This window comes from Pavona decussata, unplaced genomic scaffold, assembly GCF_977016875.1.
Source record: "Pavona decussata unplaced genomic scaffold, jaPavDecu1.1 SCAFFOLD_134, whole genome shotgun sequence".
NCBI classification, from domain to species: domain Eukaryota; kingdom Metazoa; phylum Cnidaria; class Anthozoa; order Scleractinia; family Agariciidae; genus Pavona; species Pavona decussata.
This window is the reverse complement of record NW_028145547.1, coordinates 2,359,495-2,387,263: the sequence shown is the minus strand read 5'-3', so window position 1 is coordinate 2,387,263 and position 27,769 is coordinate 2,359,495. Positions and strand designations below refer to the sequence as shown.

Here is a 27,769-nt window from a genome sequence, read left to right as displayed (position 1 = left end):
GATTGATTTGAAAAAAAACTGGTATCGGTCCACCCTCGAGAGTTTTGGGAACGCCGTCACCTGGAAAGCGCGCGAAGAAAATGGCGGCAAAATAAAGAAGGGAAGCCCGCGCACCCTACCTGCGTAGACTACGTATGAAAGGGCGGGAAACATTTATAAAAAACATGGCCGTCAAGCACAGGGGTACAATACACTGGAAGAAAGGGGGATAAAACAAGCATAGGTAGGTCTCCTACGTGCTACAGTCTTTCATAAAGATTAGGTTTTCGAAGGCAAGAGGCTGCAATGAAGACAAATCGTTTATTGTGACACTTCTTCGTAAGCTTGCTTATATTTACAGTTCTTTACAGTACAAATTAAGAGCTATGCTTTCGTGATGTCAATCTCGTAAAAAAAAAAAAAAAAAACAAGTAAGCTTAAGTGAAGTCTTACTTTTTGGGTAAAACTTCCATATTTGAATAATGGTTTCTAACTGAACTTTTAAAGTCAATTAACTCGTGGTGTGAAACCATATTGTAACTCTATAAATCATCAATTAATAAACTTATACCCCTAGAAACGTAAGACATTAACGACAAGGGGATGCAGATAGAAAGAAACGATAAACTTTATCTACGTACGTCAATTAAAAATAAGCTTAAGCTTAACGTAATTAAACCAATCTAATACTATAAAACTATAAGCTAACATACTTGTAATAAATGCCAATATAAAAATTGTATAAACTCTAAGCTAAGCTTGCCACTGTGAAGACCTTCGATCATTTTTCTAGCTTGTGCATGAGTTTCGTATCTAATCAACGTAAAATACAAAAAATATATTATAGCAAAAATAGTCCAAGACATCTATATAAAATTAAAGTGTACACATGGAACACCGGTAATCTCTGTTAACAACTTTCAAGTAAACTGCTACTGTAATTTCTTTTCCGAATGATTAAGCTCAACTATTGAACCTTCATTGTGGAAGGTGCAAATGTATAAACGAAAAGGCAGAATTCGTATTCAAACAATTGATTTTTTCAGCCTCCTCACACAACGGTTTTTTGGTGACACCTTGCTGAATTTGCTGATCCTAGCATGATTAATTCTACGTATTTGGCTGCAAGGCTTGTTGTAAAACTAAAAAAAGTGTTTTCACCAATACAGATACTCACAACTTCTATAAATTTCATTTTAAAAGTGCTTAATTCATTCACCCGATGAATGGTATTTGGAAAAGCTCGCTTAACGTTGTATATATAAGATAAAAATATATTTATTTCGCTTCGCCAAACTAAATGTGAAACTATGTAGATGTATAAAGGAAAAATATTTATACTTAGAACAACAACAACAACAACAAAACAGAAACAAACAAACAAACAAACAAAAAAGACTGAAAACAAAAAAGAATAAAAAGAGGTGGGGAACCACAACAGTTACCTATGGGCCCATTAAACTAAAAAAATATCTTAAAAACTACTAATGAACAGGGGTCCATCAAATGACAACTTAAAAACATTTCATGGTTACCAAGGCGATGGAGTGGCTAACGTATAACAAAATATACTATACGTTGTTTCATGAGATGCTTTTGTAAACTTGGCTGCAAAGTTTATTGCAGAGGTAATACGTAAGTTATAAACAACTAGCTGCTTCTCTTAACTAGGTTTCATTTGGTTTGTATGTAACTCACATGCATTAAACTTTCTGCAAAATATAGGTATGAAGTAGCATAACTAATTAGCCTTCATGGCGGAGCATTATAGAGGCAAACAACAAAGCCTTGCCATGTGGCCATAATGAGAGGTGGGAATTTGTAGATTTTCCAGCTAACCAGGCTGATTAATAATAGTATTATCACACCATCATATGATTAGTATCATTCCATCTCAGGGAACATTCTGAAACCACCAGTTTAAAAAATCCTGATGGCCTTAATTAAACCAATTTATAACACATTAACTGATCTAAACCAGGCTCACTATGAAATATTTTTGTATATATATATACATATTTATAACTAAATCTTCTGTAATGAATACATTTAATCAAATCTATTTTTTTTTTTGTAATTAAAGCTACTTTGGCAGATGGCTTCTGACAGGGTCAGTCATGTTTTAATCAAATTGTCATTAAAAATATTTAATTTAACTTGTATAAATTTCCAAAGCATACCTCTATAGCGACAAATTACTTTTACCTACAGGATAACTACAATGATGACACAAACAATTAAGAACAATGTGAACTACAAGAAATAAAAAAAGCAACAAAAACCTGAAAATATTAAAAATTAATTTCAATTTTCTAAGTGAATCTGTCTTTCTTTTCTCAATAACAACCGAAAGATAAAGAACAATTTTGTATAAGACAAAAACTAATAAACTATTCCCACAAAAACCAGATCAAATGTCTTGTCCTTTTTCAACACCGAAACCCTATCTACTTTAATTTTAAGGCCTGCCTTAATCCCAATTTAGTTTGTAAGAACATACATCTTACTTGGTAAACCATTCTCGTGGGATATACAAAATATATAAAAGTACTGCTAAAGCAGAAGGGAGGTATAGAATGCCAATGAAAATATCCCTATGTGTAAAGCCCACGTTATATTATTTTCACCTAAAGATGTATGTCTTACAAATCCAAACTCAACAAAAGTTTTATGCTTGCACTTAGAGCTGCAAATTAGTGGTCAGAAATCAGGCAATGTTGGTAAAAAAAATTTTCCTCTGTCCAATGAAATCCTGTCCGTGGTTGCATGGACATAACATCTAGACAATTTTCCTTACACTTTTTAATCACTATAATTTTTACTCTGAAGATATACCCTTTCAAGGGAAAAACTATTTGCAGCCTGGGCTAGCACATGGATTATTAAGTCCTTGAACCTGCATTTTAAAGTATGTACCTAAAATATTACTAGTCTTCATCGTTTCTTGGTATGTAATTATGTCACCATGTGCTTTTATCTGGGGGTACGTGGTTGAGGCATGGGCATTCTTCTTGCTGGTTGAGGGGGTGCAGAATCTGTTAAGAAAATACAATAACCCAATTATAAAATTGAGAAAAATAACATTGGTTATAGATGGTATACAAAGGTGAGGCAACAATAACACAAGTTTGCAAAGACTAAACTGTGGGCAGCATTGAGGTGTCATGTTTTTATGGCTGTGCTTTAATTTACAGAAATTGATCAGCTTGTTCGCTGTATAGGCACAGCTAGAAATGTCTGTTGATTTTGTGTCCAAGAATGAAGTTTTGGACCAACTTTTTCCATGTGGCAGTCTCAATTAAAGTTATTTTTTGTTCTTCAATATTTTGAAAATTCAAACACAATAACTCTAAAATACAGTTATACTCATCACTGAAACCTCCCTTACTCACCAAGGAAACAAACACTCTATGAAGTATCTTCCCAACACCACTTTATATGCCTAGAAACTTTTACCCATGACCACCTTGCCTGCCTTGCTGGGTTCAACTAAGATTTCATCTGACTATACAGTCTATATATACTTGTACAAACATATAACATCAAACTCCTTGTTTAAGCGGAGGCTCCTAGGATGCCTCCTCAGGGTTTGGCCTCAAGCCAAACCTCTGGAAGGGCAAAAAGGTACCGGTGCTGTGAGATTGAAGTAAGACATTTGCCAAGCAAGTTTTGATTTTGAAAGCTAAGATTTTGAAGGTCAGTAGCAGTGAAATTGATGGTTAAGCCCTCAGTTTGGAGGTCAGCTTTTTCATAAGCCACACACTCTCTCTTCCTTCCCTTGTTAGAAGAGACAAAAGATATATTTCAAAACTCAGGTTCACTATAATGTTTAGAGCATCAGCCAGTTTGTCTACTGGAACATTTGGTCTTTAATATACAGCAAGAAGTATAACAATATTTATTGCACTATGGTAAAACTGACACAGTCCATAGAGCTGATGGTTTTCATTTAGTTATGCGGCTAAAGTTTTGAAAAGCCAATAACAGTTACATGTACTGTAGTAAAAGTTATGACTTGAAATAAGCCCCACTCTCTATTAACACCCCCCGCCCCCCTTCTTGAGGCCTGAAAAGAAAAAAAAAGCCCCATTAAGAGCTTTAAATTTATGGTTAATTACCAGAGCAGAGGGAAGACATTTGCCTCAAAATTAACATACAAGTATGTTAACTGTACATTAATGCACATAAACATGAAAACATTTCATGGAATATGGCTAAGAGCAAGTAATTTTATTCAGACCAGCTTACAAGAATAATGAGAGGTCTCAAGCAAACCTTTAACTGGAGGAGGTGGGAGGACTTGAATACCAGACTGTCGTATTGCTGCTGATACCCTTTCCAAAGGAGGAGCAGGGGGAGTAGGTCTTGAGCTGTCAGAGGGAGGTGCTGGGATGGGCCTTCTTGCAGCAGGGCGAGGTGCTCTTCTTGTAGTTTGTCCCATTTCTGAAGATTCCTAATGGTTGAATGAAAGAAACATGTCCATTTGTTTACCAAGTTTGTACAAGAAGGAGATGAAAAAAATGTGAAGTATGATATATATAATTTATAGGAACTTTACCTTAGATTGGGAAGCTGAAGATGCGCCCACTGAAAGACAATAGGGAATCACATTATTTTGAAAGTATTTAGTTGATGCAATTTAAACATACATTGAGGACTGCAGAGCATTTTACTGTACCGAAACAATGATCATTACTATGAAACAGTTTGACACCAGATCGTCCAAAATGAGATAAGGCATTGCAAATGTGAGTCTTACCATCACCCATGCAGAAGAAAGTAAAATCCAGGATATATGCCCTGGTTGGTAGTGTTCAATAGCTAGGTTTTTGGGCGGGAGTGTACATGTGTCACTGGGATTCTGAAGCCACCCAACAGGTGGTTTGCATTGCCGCCATGTTGGTGTACAAAACAAAACAAAAAATTGTTTACATAGTTTGCATAAAAATGGAAGTTAAGTCCCAGAGGAGATGAATCATTATGATATTGTTCCTCTACACAAACATGGCCACCACGACGTCAAATGCAAACCAGCAATACCAGACCACATTTAGCTACAATATTTTGCTGCCCTCTCTATTCTAGACTATACACCAAAAATCCCTATCCTACCCCAGACTTAGCTCTTAATTTTTATTCCTTGGGACCTGTTCCAGACCATAAAAACATGACTGAACTTTTGTCTGCGCCATTAACAAGTGGTTGTACGGTATTTAACAAGGTGGCTGTATTAATAGGTTGGTTGTTGGATGGGGTTTTTCGAATCAAAAGCACATGATGACGAAATGTTTATCTGATCATACTTAAAGGTGAGCTCTGTCTGCGTTGAACACGTGGAGCAGGTCCTGTATTAAGCAACCCTAAGGCTTGTATATCTTTGCAATCCACAGGTGTTGTTTTAGGTCTTTGACGATGTGGTCTTCCTATAAATGACAAGCAAGAAAGGTGAGAAAACAAGTAAGTTACCAAGGACTTCTCATATAGCCTACATACACAATGTTAGAAGCATCTTTATTCATTGTGGTATGGCGTGCTCAAAATATTCATCTTTCTCTATAGCCTTTCAGGGGTTCCCTACAAATTATTCCAAATCAAAGACTCCAGCATCTCCTTTCAGAATTTGCTGGCGTAAACCAAGAACCATTTACAAAATAATGTTAAGCAAAATTCAGTTCAAAAATTAAATTCGCAAATTTATCAGCTTTGTAGGAACAGTAAACTAACAAGTATTTATGTTGAGATAGTTAAGCACTTAATAGCAAAACTAACAATAGACTTGTTCTCCTACAGGAAAATTCACAAAATATTAATACAAACAAAAAAAATTATACAAATTATAATATTTTCTGACAAATGACACATGATACAAAAATGAGTCAATCCTCCTGCTGCCTAAACAACGACTGAGGTCTCAAAGATTTACTTTGCTTGCCTTCAATGATTTATACTAATAAAAACCATTTAAAGTCTCAGATACTTTAACCATCTCTCCTTCTAACAGACTGAAGGTTAAAACTGGTTTTCAGTAGGAACTTTTCTGCTGAATCCAAAAGTCAAACATCTTTAATTTGGAATGCAATGTTGAATTTAAATTGCCCTTAGAAATAAATTATTATAATCTTTCAAAATATTATGCACTACCGTACAAACCTGTCGCTGTCCTCTCTGACTCATAGTCTGGTGCAGGGAGAGGAGGAGGGGCATCCTGAAATGTTGAATCACATTGGCAAATACTGTTAGTACTTTGAGATCCTGGAATGCTGAACCATTAATAATTAAAATCATTAACTATAAACCCAAGCAAACTGGACATTTGGATATTCTAGATGAGCTATACTCTGTTTTCCATTTCCAAGTATGTGCTAGTTGATAAACATAATTTAAAATATTGTGAATATAATTTACTAGCTGAGTTCATTGTATTTGTTGTATATATAGCATTAGTCAGGCACATTAAGATAACCATGCTTTCTGTACCTTTATCCAGTTCCCACCTATTAGATTTTAATTTTCATAACCCTATAGCCCACCTCAAAATTTTACACCTTTCCTCGGCTCTCTTTTTTATTTGCTGTAATAGGTGCTGCTAATCTTTTGTATTATTTACTTCAACAATGAGAAGCGCTTCATTTTTAATAAATCATTTATCATAATTTTGTAACTTGTGCGTGGCAAATAAACTAAATAAAAAATTCAATGCTGCTGTACCATGCAGCAGTGTTTAACTCAGTGCTATCTGCATGCAGTACTAGTTGCACAAATCAATAATAATTACATGTAAAATAAATGATCTGTTTGCACTTATCTAAGACCTGCTAATTAACTTGTACGTTAATAAGTAAATGATATGGCCCAGCTTGTCACAAATCTCAGTAGTGAGAGCATCCAACTGGTGAGCTGTCAGAAGGTCATGGATTTGATCCACATCAGGGACTAAGGTTTCTCCAATAAGAGTGTCCCAGACTTGTGATGTGCTGAACATAAATGGATCTTTCTTTATCTTAATATTATGCTACAGTATGTTGCAAAATTTGCCAAGCTCGATCAGACAGTTGAGATGTTTCCACCAACAGACCATACTGGTCACTTGAGAGATGTTCAATCATATTACACGTATTTAGTGATAAACAAAGATGTACTGTTAGTAGGAAAATGACCTTTAAAATATATTAGACAATTTAAAGCTACTAAAAATAGTGTCTTGAAAACTTTCAAGCCTTTATTAAAGGTTAACAAGAGTTTGTTGTTAGTAGGTCTGTATATTGTTAAGTCATACTTAAATCCTAGTAATCTAATGATGGTGATCCATTAGTTGTTCTCTCAGACATTTTATTACATACTTGGGTGGTGTATGTTAATGTACATAAGATTGTAAATTAGGAAATATGGATTCATGATCAGTTTTAAAATTGTTTCTAAAGTCTGTCTTGTCTATATGTCCATTCAACAAAACAATTCATTGATCTTACTTCCTCAATGTTTCTTGAATTCCTCAGCTGACTGAAGATAACATTTCGGCTAACATGAATACTAAAGAGAGGATAGAAAAATGGAACATAAAGAGCCACATTTTTGTGACAGAGGGCTTTATAAAGTTAAAACAACATTTAAGCTGGCTGGTTGTTGGGGTTTTTTTTGGGAGGGGGAGGGGGGTGAATGGTTGAAATTAGGACATATTATATTACAATGAGGAAAGGAAGAAAATAACATCTAAAAACCAAAATTTCCGGGGATGAGCAGCTGTCTTCTTTACTTAATATATTTCTTGATATTCATAAATAAATGAATAATTAATAAACAAATAAATAAATATTTACAATAATATGCATCTAAATGGAGCTGGCATGAATAATTGCTCAAAGCATATCAACTTCAAAGGGATGATCACTCTTGTTACGTAGGGAAATATGAGGCAAAATTTAATATGCATATTTTACAAGCTAATGAGTACTAACTCGTCATCATCGCCTGCAACATTAGTGGATTCTTGATATGACATCACCTAAATGGAAAACAAAATGATGCAGTTTCAACCCCTATTTAGCAATCACCTTCCCTATTAAGATGACTTGTTATCAGTCCCGAAACTGTAGTCAGTACACAACACTGGAACTAGGACTCCTTTTAAGTGGCCACCTCTATGAAACACCTGCTGCTACCCTTTGCTGTCCACTTAATGGCGATTCTTTTATTTTGTTTACTTTTTTAAGCAGCCAACAAAAATATGGCACACATTTAATAAGAGCTCTTTGTTTTGAAAAAAGGTATGTTAGGTGTTAAGAATCCAAAAAATAGAACAAAAAACAAACAAACATGCATTTACAACATTCTATCATTGTCTACAAATGACTGAGTCATCTTCCAGCTAAATGACTATGCTATTATTTCTCTCACTAATCCTAACTAGTAACAATTTATTATTCAATTATTAATATAATATGTCAATATAATTCTATTAATCAATTTTCCAACAACTGGAATAGAAATTCTACTAAGTGTCTCTGATGAAGAGCAATTATTAGAGCTAGGTGTTAATGGCTCTAACTAATAATAATTATTAGTTAGAGCCATGAACATTATTAAAGTAATCAGGGGAATAGAAAAAACAGCAAGTCATAATAAGTAGAAACTCCTTGCTAATGGCTATAAAAGTAGCCATGGCACAGATTGGTGATTTTCCACCCCCACTTCACTCACGGTAACTGTGAGAGGTTTAGCTAGCTGTATGTATATGTAGCTTAAAGAATTATTATAGAATTTTTTTCTTATTTGCTGGATCAAATCTTCATGTTGTTCTTACTCGGGTTTGAGCCATATTAAATGTAAAATTTCTCTTTCATTTGGGATACAATACTGCGCAACACAGGAGGCTGGGGATAGTAGGACTATGATGTCAATACAGGATCTGTGGAGGAAATTATGACTGGGGATAATGTTGAATGTTCACAACAAAACAACAGAGAAATAAAGAAACTGTGAAACTAGTGATCCTGTATTGACGTCATAGCTATTCAATCCACGGTCTCCCATCTTGTGCAGTACTGTAATCCACTGAAAATGAAATCCCAAATTTTCATGTGCTCCAAATCAGGGAAGAAAACTTGATAGGGAATTTTTCTTTAATTTTTATATGAGAGCAACATGAAGATTTTATATAATTATCAAGCAAAATTTTATAAAAAATAACCTGCCATATATACTTAATTAATACCTCAGATTCTGAGCTCAGTGATATTCCACTGCTACCAGAACTGCTTGTAGCTACATGTAGAAGGACAAAACTTTTATCAGATACACTGTATTGAATATATAAAAGGCATGGCTTCTCAGTGATAATAATAATAATAATAATAATAATAATAATAATAATAATAATAATAATAATAATAATAATAATATTAATAATAATAATAATAATAATAATTATAATAATAATACTTTTAAAACAAATTTACCACTTAACTTAACAAATTCACAACTTTACTTAACAAATTCACCACTAAAATAACCTTTAAAAAGGAAACTTTCACAGACGGCAGGGTTTAGAATGATTTTTTAATACATCCGTGGCAAAAATTGGAACGTACTGTAAGTGACTACTAGATTTGAACTTCCACTGGAATGATTTGGGTTTCCGCTGTATTTAACTCCAAACCTCAGCCACATAACTGCTATTATTATGTTTTGTTATCCTTACAACATAATTACCATTTGATAATGAAACAGTTCTAAGCACTAATTCTATTTTGAAAGGTCAGCTGAAGAAAGCACTATATCAGAAACCATGTGCTTATTAGGGATAGAACAATAACTAATGTTCAGTTGGTAATTACTTTCTACTTTCTGGTTGCATAGACTTTTTTCCTCTCTCCTCTCTCTTTTTCTCTTTTCTCCTTCAAAAACTCATTAATAATTCCTAAGCCCATTGACCTAAATCAAATGGTAGATAAAACATCACAAGGAGTGGTTTTAAAACCCGATAAAACCTCCATTTTATTAGTATGTGGTGTTTAATGTTTTTCTCGTAAGCTAATTTCCAACGTTTACAAAAGCATCATATGAACTCTCTTGACACACGCTTTTCCAGGAATGTTTTTGAAGCCGTTCAAAAAACTTGCAGCATGAGTCTTATTGGGTCTAAAACCTCCCTTAAGAAATAGACTTCTATTTAAAGTATATTTAAATTCTATTTATTAATTTCTATTTGAATTCTATTTGAAATAAAAGCAATTTTTCTATTTAAAGAATAATTAAATGCTATTTAAACTCTATTTAATCTCTACTTAAACTCTATTTAATATCTATTTAAACTCTATTTAATCTCTACTTAAACTCTATTTAATTTCTATTTAAACCCTATTTATTCTCTATTTAATCTCTATTTAAAGACTATTTATTTACTATTTTTAAATTTTGAATACTACTGTTGCTTGATATTTAAAATCTATTTACAATCTATTTAATTTCTACTTAAACTCTATTTAATCTCTATTTAATTTCTATTTAAACTCTATTTAATCTCTATTTAAATTCTATTTAATCTCTATTTAAACTCTATTTAATCTCTACTTAAACTCTATTTAATTTCTATTTAAACTCTATTTATTCTCTATTTAATCTCTATTTTAATGACTATTTATTTTCTATTTTTAAATTTTGAATACTACTTTTGGTTGATATTTAAAATCTATTTACAATCTATTTATTTCCTACTTAAACTCTATTTAATTTCTACTTAAACTCTATTTAATCTCTATTTAATTTCTATTTAAACTCTATTTAATCTCTATTTAAATTCTATTTAATCTCTATTTAAACTCTATTTAATCTCTACTTAAACTCTATTTAATTTCTATTTAAACTCTATTTATTCTCTATTTAATCTCTATTTTAATGACTATTTATTTTCTATTTTTAAATTTTGAATACTAGTTTTGCTTGATATTTAAATTCTATTTAATCTCTACTTAAACTCTATTTAGTCTCCACTTAAACTATAATTATGTATTTTCTATTTAACTTTTTTTTTCTATTTTTAATAGTTTTACTGCCCTGCAGCTAGCTTGCTTGAAATTTAAAATCTATTTAAAACCTGTTAATTTTTTTTCTCGATTAGCTTGGGGAAGGGGGAGTACAAACTCCTTCTCGTATGTTTATCTGTCTCAGTCTTTTGACCAATTTAATTAAGCTTATTCCTCGCGAAGCGAGGTTAATAAATTTGTCGGGCCGAGCCGGCCCGAGCGGAGCTAAGCCGCGCGAATTCGAGCGAAAAATATATTTATATATATATATATGTTTTTTTGAAGGTGTCCGCACTTGAATGACGTCAGACTGTCTGGCGTCGTCTGAAAAAAATTTGCATACATCGGAAAAAATATGCGTGCATGATCAAATTTCAACTGCAATGTTCATCAATATTCACTGGATACAGAACTATCTCTCCAGAATCTTTTCCCTTTCTTTTAGAAATCTTTTTTTGTGAAAGATTGCATTGAAGAAATTACACGTTTTGTGGCCGCGGTAAAATAATTTTCCGTGGGAAATAAATTCATCGAACACGACAGCGCTGCACGCCCGTTGTACATTTCATCGCGTCAGAAATAGATTTTTATCCGCAAACTAGCCTGTGGAACTACGAAAAGACCATGCTCATCAAAATAGTTGCTATGTTCAGAAACCTTTTAATCTCCTCATTTGATGCTACAACACGAAAGAGGGCTTTCCACCCAGCCCCAGCTTCGCGAGGTTTTGCGAGTCACGTATTTCTAGTAGATTTAGCTTGTTTCAGTGCGTCCGGTGACAGTATAGCCTCCTGAATACAGCTAAAGATAGGATTTAAACCGCGCGCGGTGCAACAATCTTTATCTTCTTTATCTTTCAGTTTTTGTATTGCCCGGCCCGGCTATTTGTTTTTGCATGTTGCAAGATGTTGAGTTTCTTATTAAGATTATTTGCCTTTTGATCCTTTCTTTAGCATTGTAGCGAGTACCCTGCCAGCAGCCTGGTTTTTCTAGTGAGAGATATCAGGAGATATGCAATGCGTGAAATTGACTACGGCTGTGTTTTTGTCATCGCTTCGCTCCGCTCACTGTGAGGTTTGAAATTTGTCTCCGGACGCACTGAAACGAGCCAAACCAAACTAAAACAAATGCCTCGAAGGGCAAAACTAGAATGTACAGTCGCTAAACAGAAATCACAACAAAAGGTTATAAACACACGCAATAAACGCACAACGCATTAAACCCAAAAACGACCTTTGAGATCAATAAAACATGCGACCGACATGCACGTGTGTTGCGCTTTGTTCAGTGACTATCACGCAAATCCTCGAAATCATCGTATTAACCCGCTGCAAAAATACAAGAAGGTAAATGGTCAAAAGACCAAGATAGAAGCGGCAGACGTGCAAGTAGGCCAAGTTGTGTAGACCTAAAAAAAGATGTTCCACCCCAATTTTACGTGAATGGCCGTGATCATTCCCTAAATCACAGTGGCGTGATCCGTTCTTTTTTAATACAATGCTGCCTCGAGAATAAGCTCTATTAAAGTCGACAAGCCTAACAATTTAAATATTAGTGTGCGATAGCGGTTCAGTTCTAGTAGTAAAACGATTAACACATTTTCAAAACATAAGCGTTGCAGTAAGCTTTAAGTTTATTTTCCTACGTAAACAACACACAGCGCAGTCTTTCAGTATGCAGTGGAATAAAAGTATACATTTTAGTCAAGTTGAGAGCTACAACATTTAATCTACGTCAAGTTTAACGTGAACTAATATTTTTATGGTACAGAAGATAACGATGATCACTTTCGAAGAGTAAATCGTCGTGATTACGCTTAAATATAGGGAATATTTGATGGCGCTGCTCACCTCAATAATTGGGACGTTCTTCGATGTTCTTCCCCCTGTGCAAAAATGGTCTAAAATACAACTTGCAAGTCGAGTTATTTCATTTTCCGGTATTTTACAGCAAACCTAAGAAGTCGTCAGACTCTCAGAGTATTGTAGTGATGAAATGAAGGAACAGTCTGCTGGTGTTGTTTCCAAAACGTACGGGTGCGGATCTTCGCTCCAGAAAAGCAAAACATTGAACTCATGCCGGCGAACTGTTTCCCAAACTGATGAGAGAAGATACTTCGCATTGAAAATGTTCCCGCTTTTCTAAGTCAAATAACCAACGGTCAAGTTTATTTTCAGGTCAATTTGTGTAACTCGATCGGGTTGAAATATTTTGAAACAGTTCCATGACAGCTGGCCAATTAGATTAAACCCTCGGTGTCTCAAGAGACCTTTCAGATAAAATTCCGGCACGCACATGTCACGGAATTTGGAGAAATGGCGCTTAATTTCCCGAAGCTGTGCATGTTCTGGTTGGAAATGTTTTTTTCAGCGCATCGTTGTATACACGCAAAAAAAGATCCTGGGTTTTTCGCTTTGGATCGAGTTAAATAACTGAATCGAGCATTAAGCGACATATGCTACAACTTACAATCCTGCACGTATGACTGATACGGTATCACTCGTTTTAGTCGTTTAGAAGGCTGCTGTAAATTAGTTTTCTGGAAGATGAGCGAAGAAAAAGACGCGTATACCGGTATATTACACGATATGGAGACCTTTCAGATAAAATTCCGACACGCACATGTCACGGAATGGAGAAATGGCGCTTAATTTCCCGAGGTTGTGCATTTTCTGGTTGGAAATGTTTTTTCAAAGCATCCTTGTGTACACGCAAAAAAGGAGCCTGGGTTTTTCGCTTTGGATCGAGTTAAAGAACTGAATCGAACATTAGGCGACATATGCTACAACCTACAATCCTGCATGTATGACTGATACGGTATCACTCGTATATTTAGTCGTTAAGAAGGCTGCTGTAAATTAGTTTGCTGGAAAGATGAGCGAAGAAAAAGACGCGTATACCGGTATATTACACAATATGGAGACCTTTCAGATAAAATTCCGACACGCACATGTCACGGAATGGAGAAATGGCGCTTAATTTCCCGAGGTTGTGCATTTTCTGGTTGGAAATGTTTTTTCAAAGCATCCTTGTGTACACGCAAAAAAGGAGCCTGGGTTTTTCGCTTTGGATCGAGTTAAAGAACTGAATCGAACATTAGGCGACATATGCTACAACCTACAATCCTGCATGTATGACTGATACGGTATCACTCGTATATTTAGTCGTTAAGAAGGCTGCTGTAAATTAGTTTGCTGGAAAGATGAGCGAAGAAAAAGACTCGTATACCGGTCTATTACACAATGTGTAGCATTCCTGAATGGTTCTAATTTGTACGTATTTATGTATTTGATCGGCACCATCGACAACTCGCAACTTTCAGAGGGTAACTGTTGTTAAACACAATGAGAGGGTGAATAAATTAGAGCCAACAGGTATGTGATGAAAATTAAATAGAGTTTTATTTAAATAGGGCTATTTCAATTGTATTTCCATGTTTTTTAAAACTGCATGATTTTAAATGGTTCTATTTTTTATGTAGATATTTTTTAAATAGAATACAAATAGTTAAGGTTGAAAACAGACTTTAAATAGAGCTATTTAAATTCTATTTTCATGTTTGTTAAATTTGTATAATTTTAAATAGTTCTAGTTTTGATGTAGGTGTTTTTAAATAGAATACAAATAGTTTTTAATATTGAAAATAGACTTTAAATAGAGCTATTTAAAATCTATTTCCATGTTTTCTTAAAACTGTATGATTTTAAATAGTTCTATTTTGATGTAGATATTTTTAAATAGAATACAAATAGTTGTTAAGGTTCAAAATAGACTTTAAATAGAGCTATTTAAATTCTATTTACATTAACATTTGGTTCCTTACCATTCAAATAGATTTTAATTAGGTCTATTTGAGATTTAAAATAGAGGTCAAATAGATATAGTTTTTCAATTAGATTTTAATTAGCCTTTAAATAAATTTTAAATAGAACTTAAATTTTAAAAATAATCAGTAAATAGTGTTTAAATAGAAAATACTTATTTTAAATAGGTTAAATAGAATTTAAATAGTTAATAAATAGATTATAAATAGACTTGGTTTCCTAAGGGCTGATAAAACACTGCTGCTCTGTTTTAAACATGACATAAAACTTGTGATTTGATATCAGTTCACGAAATCACTCACAAGCAAGTTTTTGTCGGTCACCGTTTCAAAATATTTGGGTAGATATAAACTATATTATATTAAAATATATCTCCTGATTATTTAAATAACCCAGGCAGGCATTCTATGAGTGTATTTTAAATTCCCTGGAGGAACTTATAGAATGTCTAAACTTGTCTAAAAATGTAATAGCAAGTGGTTTGATCATGGTAACATAAAAATAAAATAAATTCTAGCTATTGATGGCAAGTTTACAACAGAAATCAAACTGTGCAGCATTTTCTAATTATTTTTCGGATGATCAAATCACTGCACTGTTTTCATATTATTGTCCCCTGCAATCAAACACTCATTAAATAATCTCTATAAATCAGGGCTGTAGCTTACTTGAAGTGGAAGATTTTGAAGTGGTTGATCCTCTTCTTGGGAAACTTTTTGCTTCCTAATAAATATGTAAAGATGTTGCTATTAATTATTATTTTAAAATACGAATTCATGAACCTGAAACAACCATGAGAACAAAGATTTCTACTACAGTAACTACAAGTTCATGAAAACAGAGGAATTAGCTTGAGTTGATAAGTAAATAGCCACTTCTTGGAAAATTGCCAAAGAGACAAAACTGACATTTTCTTGCAACACCTCAATAGTCAGCAGCCAACAATCCACTTCACTATGGAAACTGAGACTAACAACACATTTATCCCCTTTCTTGACTAGAAATAGGTAACTAGAAATTCAGACGGCTACCTCTCTACCAGTGTTAACAGAAAGCCTACACACACTGACCAGTACCTAGTGTAATCTGTAAAACGCGGTATTGTCAAGTGCCTGTACGATAGATCGAAACACCTCATAACTATAAACCATCAGTTATCTCTCAAGAAAAGAAATACCTCTCATCAGTTCTTGTTTCTAACGGTTTTCCATTTTTGTTTGTGAAAAACATTACGGAAACAAAGCCATACATCAAAGGGTTATCAGAGGCTCTTCGCCATTGCCTACAACAGCAGGACATACGGACAGTTTTCAGATCTGACACAATACTTAGATCACACCTAGTGTGACCTAAGGACACTGTCGATCCGGCAAAACAAGACAGAGTAGGCTACAAGATTCCCTGCGAGTGTGGCAAGGTCTAATTGGAGAGACGGGAGGATCTATGCATAAGTGGATTAAAGAACACGATAGAGACATGGCTTGCTCAAACCCAATCCTCCGCCATTTCAGAACACAGTGACGGGCCACTATACACTCTGGGACATCTGAGGTTAAGTTTATTGACTGAGACCCACATTGATACATTGGGTCAAAGAAGCTATTCACATAAGACTTCACCCTGACAACATCAACAGGGATAATGGAATTGAAATTCCAGATTCAATTCCAGAAGCGTGGATGCCCACGATCAAACAACACAGCAGCCAATCTGTACCAAGGCGGACCACCAAGGGAACAATTTCTAGTCTGAATGACTAGGATTGAAATCCTCCAATCAACAACAGCCTAAGAGGATCGAAATGCACCAATCAACACAAACCAAGGTGCTACTTATACTATTATGCAATCAGTTGACACCATCGCCTGATGAAGACCAGCAGTAATATGTATAGCGGTTGAAATGTTGCGATCCACATCTTTGTGACTCAATCATGAGACGAACGATTAAACTCAGCTATCATTTCAAACCACAATGATGAACACCTTTCACAATATATCGATATTATTATTATTATTATTTATTTATAGTTATTATCATTACATTTATTATTATTATTATTATTATTATTGTTATTATCATTATCATTATTATTATTATTATTATTATTATTTACAATAATTCTTATTTTATAGATGTAGTTTAAGTTGCAAACCGTACCTTATGTGGCGAGAGCCCCAATTTCTCCATCATTTCGTATGCCTCCCTTTCTGTAATACCCCCAGATATCAATCTTTGCTCAATGATGCTTTTTGTGGCATCTAGTCAAAACAAAAGTTACATTCATTTGTAAATTTATCACTATGCCTAGCTGAGAATGGATTTTGATCTGCTGAGTGAATGAATGCTTCCATTGTGAGTACGTTAACTATGATACTGTAAAATGACCAAAACAAAAAACCGTGTCACCAAAAAATAATTATAAAGCCCTATGTAATCAAACTCTTTGATCTGCTCAGTGAATGAAAGCTTCCATTGTCAGTAAGTTAACTATGATACTGAAAGACGGCTAAAACAAAAAACCCTGCACAACCAAATAATTATAAACTTAAGCCATATCTAATCAAACTCTGAAGGTTACTTGTTATGCAATTTCACAGAATTAGAATAAGAATTAGCTTTATGTGCCATTTCAAGATTGCAAAATTAATAATTATTATTAGATCAAAAATGAGCAAAATAAAGATTATTAATATATTATTAGATATCATTATTATTATTACAAACCTGCTGCAGCAGGTAAGGACTTGGTTTTTCTTTCATAATCTTTCATCTGTTTGGCTCTTATCGCAGCAGCATTGCTGGCTGAGCGGTTAAATAGGATTGTATCACGGTTAACTGGTTGATTTGATGTTGGTCGTACATAACCAAAACTGTCGGGTGTTTGCTCTGTTCACAAATAAAGAGACTTGAGTGAATCTCGTGCATGGATTAACTCAGGATGATAAAAAATGAACATAATGCATGAATGCAATAAAAATAATTAATTAATAATAATTATAATTAATAAATGAATGAATGAATGAACAACCAACAGAATAGATTAAAATTTCATTGATTGAATAAATGAGTGAGTTACAGCCGTAGTAACAGTAACTAACTTAACAGTTTATGCTAGACAAACTGTGGGACACAAACCGCAGTTCCAGAAAAAAAATCCATATCCACCTCATGGAAGGTCATCAGAAATTCCTAGTGGGAGGGGTGTCTTAAAAGTCAAAATTTTAGAATCAAAGTATGAAGGTAAACTGTCATTTCCTGGGGGAGAGGGGGTGCAAAACAAAAAACCTTCTGTGGGGGGAGTATGGATATTTTTTAAACTGTACTGCACAATCCATAACCAGATCAGACATGCCAGATGTTTTCCCAAGTTCATATTCTACATGGATTGGCATCAGAATGCCAGCATATTTTCTAATAATTTCGGAATTTCCACTTTGATGAAACAAAAACAAAAAAATAAATAAATAATATTCCATAAGGGAGTACTGTAAAAGTAAACTGAATTTTGTTTGAACAGTTACACAACAGAATCAATTACTAAGTGACTGAGATGAGGATAATTTTTAAGAACAATGTATATTTTACATAAATGGAACAGACTCTGTTTGGGGGCTGTAAGTTAGAAAACTGTAGCAGGTTATTACGCCTCCCTCTTTAAATAAGTTATTGTATTACTACTTTTCTTTTTCAACAGACCTCCCGCCATCTGTATATAGAGCTCTGGAGCATCTTCAGTATCTTCAGGTAGCATTTCCATATAGAGTTCCTCAGAAGCTGGCTGATCTTTATCTTCTGGATTCATATCCTCATAAAACGGTTCATGATGACTGGTCTCGTCATGTGCCATGTCTACATACAATTCTTGTCCATCTTGATCAATATTACCAGAAGACACATCATCTTGACCTAAGTTTGCATAAACATTCTCCTCATCATGAGAATCGCTTTGTTCTGCAATGTTAACATATCCTTGCTTTGTTGTACCTGTAAATTTTGGCTTACAAACTCCTTCCTTCATTGGCAGATAGTAGTCGCCACCACCTTCCTTTCGCATTTTCACATAATATTCCCCATCTTCATTGTCATTGTTTCCATCAACATCTGTATATATTTCTTGTTCTTCCTTTAACACATAACAGTACGAACCATCATCCCTCTGCACTTTCACATAAACACCCTCCTCATTTCTTCTCTCCATCGCAATGTAACCAGATGAATCCCCTTGGTCCTTAAATGGCATATAACCAAATTAAAACAAGTAGGTATATTTAACACAAACAGTATGTACTAACCATTTGAAAAGTATTGTATTTTTTCCTGTCACGTAAAAAGCAAAAAAAAAAAAAAACTTTTAAAATTAACTTAATCTATATTAATATATAATTTGAAGGGATTGATAGACAGGGTGAAATGGGTCCCTCCCAGAAAGGTTGGAGACTGCAAGTATTGCTTTAATTTTGTGTAATTGTAGCTTTTATAATGAAATGGGTTCTTGGTACACCAATGTGAAACACTGTACTGTTTACATACATCTAGATGGCGAGATTCTTTGAAATCTGAGGAAAGCATGAAAGAGATCTTATGTATAAGCTTCATATTTATATTTATTTTCACATATAATTTTTTTCAGTGTGGTCATTTGCTTTTGTCATAAATTTTTCTTAATTCTTATGTGTAATACATATAGATCATTTAACCTTTGATTGTATTTACATGTAATTAGTACATATTCTTATCTAATTATCTTATCTTATTATTAGTAATTGTTAATTATTATCAATTGAAAGCATTGTGTTACTCAAAACTTTATGGCAAATACTGTACACACAATTCATTTACTTAGCTATTACTTACATGAAAAGCACGTAGTTCATTTGCTAATTCATGAAATCCACGATTCTCTGCAATGTTGTATGGCCAGCGGTTGTCGCAGTTCTTCAATGAGCAGGCTTCATAAGCCCCAGGATAACGCAGTAGGACTCTAATTAGCTCGGTCAATCCATACTCACATGCAAAGTGAAGCAAAGTTGGATGCTCTGCTTCAGATATTCCTGGTAGTGAAAAAGCAGTAAATTAAACAACCTTGTTAAACCACATAGTTTTAGTCCCAAGATAAGAACATCATAGCTTGAAAATGGAATTAGACAGTATTATATTTCCTAATTGCCAAGGATCTACATGTAGCAAAATATGTACCTGCTAATAAACAGTTACCAAACAAAACTTCTCATTTCATTTAAAATTCAAGCTTAAGTGCTTTTAATATTTTGATTCCTTATTTTTTGCCAAAAAGTGAAAATTAAAATGTGTTTATTGTTTCCCCCAAGGACTTCAATTTCTCCCCTTCCTCATCCCCTCTGTAAATTAGTTTCAATACTTCCCTCTATGATCTTCTGTGGGGTGGCTATGATTTGGTATTCTCTGGAACCACAACAAGTGAAGTTCTTATCATTAACCACCTAACAATACATCATAACTTGTTGTAAAATATTAAATCAAATTTTAGCTAGTATTTGTGACCAACAATAATTAAGGTGGCCGAATACAGTTTTTTAGTGTACAGGTGTTAGAAGACGTTATTTGGAAACTATGTACTTCTGGGCGCCCAAAATTGGTATGGTGTAAGACTAACGAAGAAAGAATGGATTTTTGTACGTCTTGTCGAGCTAAGTACCGTTTCCATGGCAACGCAGCGAACTATTAAACGTCCATATATTGTAGGTTTCCTTTATTTTTAGAAAATGTACTCATTAGATTTTTTCCATTTTTTGTATCCAGATAAACTCACAACACACTGACACAGTTGCATTATTTTCATGTAATTTTAACAGACAGATCGCCTGTAAACATTGATTTTGCATTTTAATGTTTTGTGAAGATACCCTCTGTTAGATTTAAGTTTCTCTTTGTAGGCGAGTTACGCTTTTAGGGAACTATTTTCATGCCAAATTTTACGAAATTCTAATGAGCGGTTCCTTAGAAAACAGTTCATTTCCACGAAAACAACCAGTCGCAATTTTTTGGTCAAATGCGCATGCGTGGCTTTAATTGGGTTTCATGGCAAAGTTGAAAAGCATGCAAAAGGTCTCGGTGAATGACTTTTTTGCTCGGAAAGAAAAGAAAAAGAGTCCAGAAACAAGAAACTTAGTTATTTAGGATCAAAACTTACCTTTATTATCCATTTCATCTGAAATTGAGGGATCACTTTTATCGACCGCCGTATTTACGTACCACAACCCTAGCGCGCGCTTAATAGCATCACTAACAGAATCTGTAAGGCGCGCGCAAACTGTGTTCGGCCACCTTAAAGGGTTTTGTGCATGACTTAATTATATAATTGTATGTGATACTATTATTTTGCCTTGAAAGAGAAATTACTTCAAATTAGTTCCATTTTAGTAAAGAGACTGGATATCACGAAGGAAACTTAGTTCTGTTTAATAATTTTTTAGCAAAATGCTTTTAATGCAAAGTCAATAATTATTGGCCTATTACTAAAACTGAATCAACTTAAGCAACGCATTGCTGGAGGTAAACAAAAGATATCCCAGCCGAACATCAATTTCGCATTAAATTTTGTGCAGGTCAGTAATATTGCATTCCAAATAAAAGTGAGAAGCTAATTCCTTGTGTTTTTTTTTTTTTTTTTTTTTTGTCTTTGGCTCAAAACCTGAATACAGATTGAACCGTGTATCTTCCATGATTATTAACCAGTCTCCAGCTCTGTGCCAAAATTAAAAGAGGTTATTTGGAGCAATTTCTATTTCTAGGCATTGTCTTGCATAAACGCCTTCAATAATTATTGTAGTTATAAAATTATGCAGGTCATGGATAATCAAACTTTGCAACTGCATATGGTTACTTATTGTTGCAGTGCACTGCTACCACTGCAAATATTATATATTAAATCCTTTAATTGGTATGCTGTGCCAAAACAGAAACTTTTTTAACCTGCTCCTTCTTTTTGTTGAGTACTCAGGAACTCAAATCCTTCAGGAGCCTTTGTCTCAAAGGTTTCTGCCAGAACAGCATCAAGGTCATGCACATCTGCTGGTGAGATCCCCAGAGCTTCACACATGAAAAGAATAGGGTCAAGTGCTTTATAAAGCAGTCTGTAAAATGTGTCATTCCTTGAGAGAAACTCAAATTTGTGTTGGCCCAACAAACGACGTTGAATTCCATGATACACTTTAGCTGTCACAACACTTGGTTCTCTATATTCTAAAGAAACAAACAGCATATTGAATCAGTCATTAATTGAAAGTTTGACAATAATCAGAGTAGACCACTCTGGAAAGTTTGTCTAAATTAATTTTTTATTTGATTAAATAGGAAAATAACAAACAAGATTATACAATGCAAGTTGGATTATCGGTCAGTATAAAATGCAGACTGCAGACTGCAGATTGCAGACTGCAGACTGGGTATAAAATGCAGACTGCAGACTGCAGACTGGGTATAAAATGCAGACTGATATGAAAACCGTCTCTTCGTCAAATACAGGATACATTTTCAATTTTCAACTTACCCTAGTGCTAGTGTCACAATTACATTTCCAAGATCATCTCCCACGAAATTGACCTTATTTTTGACCCATTTCTCAACAGTTTGTTTTCTTTATCTCGATTTGGTAGCTTTCATTTCCTGAGGCCCTTTCTTGACAAAGAAGACTCGAGCTTAATCGCTTTGCATTAGTTCATGACGGTTTTCATAATTGTTATGTTGATTTCCGAGGGGGCAAACGATTTGACATCGACAGATTTTAACTAGTTTCTTTGAATATTAACGAAGTTTGTCAAAGGCACATTGTGTACCTTCAGTATTCTAGCAATACATGAATGCATATTTTATTCAAAATACATTATTTTACTGCCACTTACGGATGTCGCCGATGTCATGTTGATGCAAAGCGGCGAAAAGGTCAATCACGTGCGAAGTAAAGGTCATGTGTCCGCGTTATTGCTTACGTCATGCTTTGGGTTGTTTATTTCAAGGTTGACGCTTTTCGAAAAGAATATTATAATGTCAATTTCAATGGAAATGATCTTGAAAGACGATTGTATCACACTAGCATAAGTTAAGTTGAAAAATTCAAAAATGTATCCTGTATTTGACAAAGAGGCGGTTTTGGTCTCAGTCTGCATTTTATACCCAGTCTGCAGTCTGCAGTCTGCATTTTATACCTAGTCTGCATTTTATACCCAGTCTGCAGTTTGCAATCTGCAGTCTGCAGTCTGCATTTTATACTGACCGGTTGGATTATATACACCTGTATAATGCTCATTATTTAGTGCATGACTTGTTACAACCAGTAGGAAAGAATGTAGCCAGCTAACGGTTAGGGTAATTTGCACTTATTGTAATCCAATTGAAGGACCTGGGTTTCATTTTACCTACAACCAGCTGCTACAGCTATAAAATTAGGAATAAAGTCTTTCAATTCATTTGGAAATACTAAGCTTAGTTCCTCTGTACTCCTATTCCACTGGCCACTGTCCTGTCAGTTGGAATTATATAATTATTTTATGGCATATCTATGTAAAACTCACACTGGTTCGACACAAGCAAGTCCTAGCCATTTTTTTAAAGTTCTGCTTGCTAATTAATGCATGTGAAGGCTGAACAAGTTTTCCATGATGATTCTAATCCTTGACAAGTTTAGCCACTCAACAAGCATTTTCCTTGACAAGTTTCCTTGACAAACTTAACTGTTTTGCCATTTATTGAACAAGGATCAAGACTTGCCAAGGAATTTGAAATTTTGACAAGTTTTGTCATGGTGTCCCAAAATAATAACATTAATAACAATTAGCTTTTGAAATGCAAAATTAATTGCCAACAAAGCTTTGATTGTGTGCAACCAACCATTCTAAGCTCCTACAGATACTAGCTAGCTGATTAACTGTAAATAAAGTATCTTTATCTTTTTGTTGATTGTAATTTAATGCATCTACATTAATCCTCAGGATTTACTCTCCCAACGCTTACCTGGTGTCTCCAAAATTAAAGTTGAACTGTTTGCTAGTGTGGCAGGAACTTGCACTGAACCAGCTGTGCCCACAAACTCGACAAAAAATGGTTCTTTTGACTTCTGTACATTCAATCGATGGTTAAAAACAATAGCTATTTTTTCCCTTCCCTAAGAAAATACAAAGAGATTTTGACATTCTTTTAGATTACTGAGGGTTTAGAAAGCAGAAAAATATTTAAAACAGCTACTTTACAAACAACTAACTAACCAGATACTTATTTTATTTATAAACAAATGGATAAAGAGGTTAGTTTCTAAAGAAACTGTGGTGCTGCATTGGTGGGGAATAGAAACAAATGTTTGGTTTATCAATGGAGGCAACTTGATAACTAAAGGATATTGACCATTGTAAAGAGGTTAAATTGTTTGAGTGCTGACGTTTCGAGCATTTGCCCTTTGTCAGAGGAAAACAAGTCTGAAGCTATAAGTTACAGTTATCACTGTGAACCTGCAAGATTGTCATTATGCCATTCAAATGTATCAGCGGTTTACCTTCAAGCCTGGTATGGTGTGCAGTGCTGCACACAAAGGCTGTGTACATGTCATTATTGATAGTAATTGGCAGTCAGTGATTTAAATGGCCATCTAGACCTGTCAGTTTTACTGGTAAAATGGTTTATACTTACATCATGCTGAACTTTTTCTGGTACTATTGCTTTGACAGCCAAAGCATCTAGAAATATAGACAAATGACTATATTAATTTTAAAATACATATTTACTTCATAACTTGAGCTTAGCCAATGCCAGTAATTTAAATCTTACAGATAACCTTGCAATCTCATTGTAATTAATTAGCTGTGACAAAGACCCCCGAGTAATGTGTGACAAGTACATGCTTCCAACTTTTGAACCTGTGGCTGAAATCATGTGGTATGTGCAACCATTAAAATGACAGTTGAGCTGTCACTAACTTTTGAAGTAAGTATAGAGAATTTAAAATGAACAACAAAATAAAGTAGCCAGGAATCTTCTTCACATTGCTGCAAATACAAAGCTTTGCATTTCGGTCGAAATAGACAAGAATCAGTCAAACTCATTACCTGGGTGAAAAAATCCCTGGACCCTGCCCTCCTAGCTATTGACAATCCTCAAAGTTAAGTGCATACTTTCTCGAATGTTTACTATACTCTGTAAGGTTGTTCTAACTTCTGAGCAAATGTGGACGAAGTCCTGTGGCGTGATTATTCAAATGAAAGCTATTGAGCTGTCCCATACTACTCTTTATTATGATGAACAATGCAAGGTGGTTCTGATTCTCTGACTTCTCAAGCTCTGTAGATGAAATCCTGTGATGCGACCATTCAGATGAGTAGTCAGTATTTTCCTATTTAAATCGTGCTGTACAAAGTGTTTCAAATTTTTGAGTCCGCTGTTGAAGTATAACTATTGATGTGACCAATCAAATAAAAGCTCTTCATTAGTACTTTGATTCTGTTGCTGAGTGTTTTCCAAAATATTTTATAATTGACTTTGGTGTATTAACATTACAATAATTTGAAAATTGGGAGTGAAAGGGCTATTAAGAGACTGAGTTTTTGTTAGCGTCAGTCCCAATGGTCTTTGTGTCTAAAGTAAAATATAATAAAATTATTATAACATGAAACTCAGTCTAACTATAACTACTAATTTTAATGGAAAGGACCCGGCCTAAGCAACATTTCCGTTGTTTCAGTTACTTCTTCTGTTAGACTTACCACTATATTGGACTTCACCACTTGCACCTTTTTTCCCAGTTTCCTGATAATGCATTGCCTATTACGGAGAAAAGGTATGGCCAAAATGGAAAGAAAAAGAACAATACTTAATTATATATACGTATAACAAGATTTCAAGAAATTTTTATAATTCTACTTTGTTTGGCTTGGATTCTCAGGGGCAAGTATGTTTCATTTCTGCGAAATGGCAATTGTAGTGAAGCCATCTCATGAAATTCCTCCCTTTCCTCTCTATAATACAGCACTTTCATTGAACTTTCATGCTCAAATAGTCTGCCATCACGGCTCATTAACATGCATCCCATTCTGCCCAATGCTGGCATATCAATGAACATGGTGATAAACTGTTGTTGAAAAGTTATATAGCTCAAACGTATTCATTTAACTCACGATTGTGTTACATAGGCTAGGTGTGGAATGTGACATTTTGACCACTATACTGCTGGTCTTCAGACAGAGATGGTGTCGACATTGAAGGCGAAAATGTCGACGCAGATTCCCTGCTAGCAGAGGCCTCTTTTCCGTTGTATTCGCTGAACTGACGGTCGCGACGAAAAGAGACCTCTGCCCTGGGTCGAAACAGACTTTGATTCAACAACTGTCCGTAGTCGTGGACAACACTCACAAAACGCATGCTCTCTGTATTGTTTGCTGACCGTGATTTGAGCCCACTGCCTCTCGTTTACAATTGCTCCGCCGTCATTTAGTGAGCACGCATAGTAACATGGCATCACATGACGGTTAGGTCGCTAGGTAACCATGGCCCATGTTCAGTACAGTCCGTTTCAACCCAGGGCAGAGGTCTCTTTTCCTCGCACCCGTCAGTTCAGCAAATACAACAGAAAAGAGGCCTCCGCCAGCAGGGAATGACGCAGGCTGCGTGGACACCACTACCTAATTACCAGCAGTATATAGCATTTGAAACATTGCAATCCACACCTATGTGGCATAATCATGAGCATTTGGAGGATGGTGATGAGTTCAAGGCTTTCAATTGCATTTATGATGTCGTTACACATGTTCCAACTAAAAGTAAACTTTATCTTATCCATAATTCAATATTCCTATCTCCCACTACTCGTCTTTGGCCCTTAAAAAAACTGGCATAAGTGCGTTTTCGATCTAAAATCGCTTCACACAGTCACTACTAGCCATTTTTACATAAAGGTGCCATTTTCCTTGCTGTGAAATGGCACGCAGAAAACAATTTCATTGCTTACTTCCGGGTGACAAGTTGAACCAGGCACGCCATAATTCGCAACGCCTTCGGAGGTAAACACTCCAACGATGTCTAAAACGCGAACAAACCTGGCAGACAGTCGAGGTTTAGAAACATTTTCTACTGAACAATTGTTTTGAACTCCAGGCCAACAAAATTTGCTAATGTGAAAGACGTAGAATTGCCATTAGGTCATGCAATTAATTAGAAGCTATTAGTGTTAGAGTGTTCTACCTACGAAGATACTGCCTTGCTCGATTGAGTCCAAACCCAGTGTTACCGTACCTTCACCAAGAGCTAGGTGACATTCGAATTTATGATCTACAAGGTTATTATTATTGACAGGCTTCTTAGAAAGAACGGTGAGGAAGAAAATACAAAACAAGCTGAAAATGATCAATCAAACTGCTGAATAGTGCTTGGCATGACATCGACTCCGACGTTTGAATGGTTCGGTTCCCGCGCTCATTAAGCGGTTAAGATGTACGTATAGTACACTGACCTGTTGATCCAAAGTATTTCCTTTCCAGTTGGTCAAATTTCCTCGTACTTCCTGGGAAAATAAAAGCCTTTTTGCATTTGAACCAAAGTAAACCAAACTTTCGATACGCCTTGCAAATCTGAATTCCAAGACGTTCGACTTCACTCCCCCAAATCCTTATATGGAGTTTATCAGCTTAAACGGAAGTCGTAGTTGATCGGTCAAGCGCAGCATTTATCGTTTGTTGCTTCTGAAATGAACCTATTGGGAATTGCAAATAAACAGTACGGAAAGATGCTTCAGAAATATGGGGAACGTTTGAATACGTGCATTGCATGACACCCGAGCATGATTCACGCTACATCGGTGCTGAATCTACACTGAACCTTGGATCAAATTTCACGTTGGAAAACATTCCAGACATTTTCTGTTCCAAAGTGTAAATGGCGAATTGTTTCTTTTGTTTATACTTTCTCCCTGGACAGCTTATACCC

The 27,769-nt window shown here is 34.9% G+C and overlaps 1 protein-coding gene and 1 long non-coding RNA gene across 3 annotated transcripts; one reads left to right on the top strand and one right to left on the bottom strand.

Moving 5' to 3' along the window:
• The first annotated feature begins 157 nt into the window (after positions 1-157).
• LOC146467692 (uncharacterized) lies at positions 158-18,572 on the top strand. Its single transcript, XR_014867683.1, has 3 exons — positions 158-223; positions 5,370-5,436; positions 18,522-18,572. It is a non-coding gene; the product is annotated as an uncharacterized LOC146467692 (long non-coding RNA).
• Positions 287-27,756, bottom strand: LOC146467691 (uncharacterized). Of its 2 annotated transcripts, XM_085125581.1 has the most exons (18): positions 27,297-27,753; positions 25,555-25,612; positions 24,485-24,531; positions 23,816-23,966; positions 21,779-22,048; positions 19,682-19,878; positions 18,524-19,055; positions 17,552-17,713; positions 16,985-17,085; positions 15,493-15,547; positions 9,191-9,240; positions 7,935-7,981; positions 7,449-7,509; positions 6,130-6,184; positions 5,283-5,402; positions 4,538-4,566; positions 4,255-4,432; positions 287-3,014 (listed from the first exon to the last, which is right to left on the bottom strand). In XM_085125581.1, the coding sequence occupies exons 2-18, from the start codon at positions 25,607-25,609 to the stop codon at positions 2,953-2,955; spliced, it is 2,172 nt and encodes a 723-aa protein (XP_084981707.1). In that variant the 5' UTR covers positions 25,610-25,612; positions 27,297-27,753; the 3' UTR covers positions 287-2,952. The 2 variants fall into 2 exon arrangements, with proteins under 2 accessions (XP_084981707.1, XP_084981708.1); XM_085125582.1 differs by lacking the exon at positions 17,552-17,713 and having other exon boundaries at positions 27,297-27,756.
• Between the last annotated feature and the right edge of the window lie 13 nt (positions 27,757-27,769).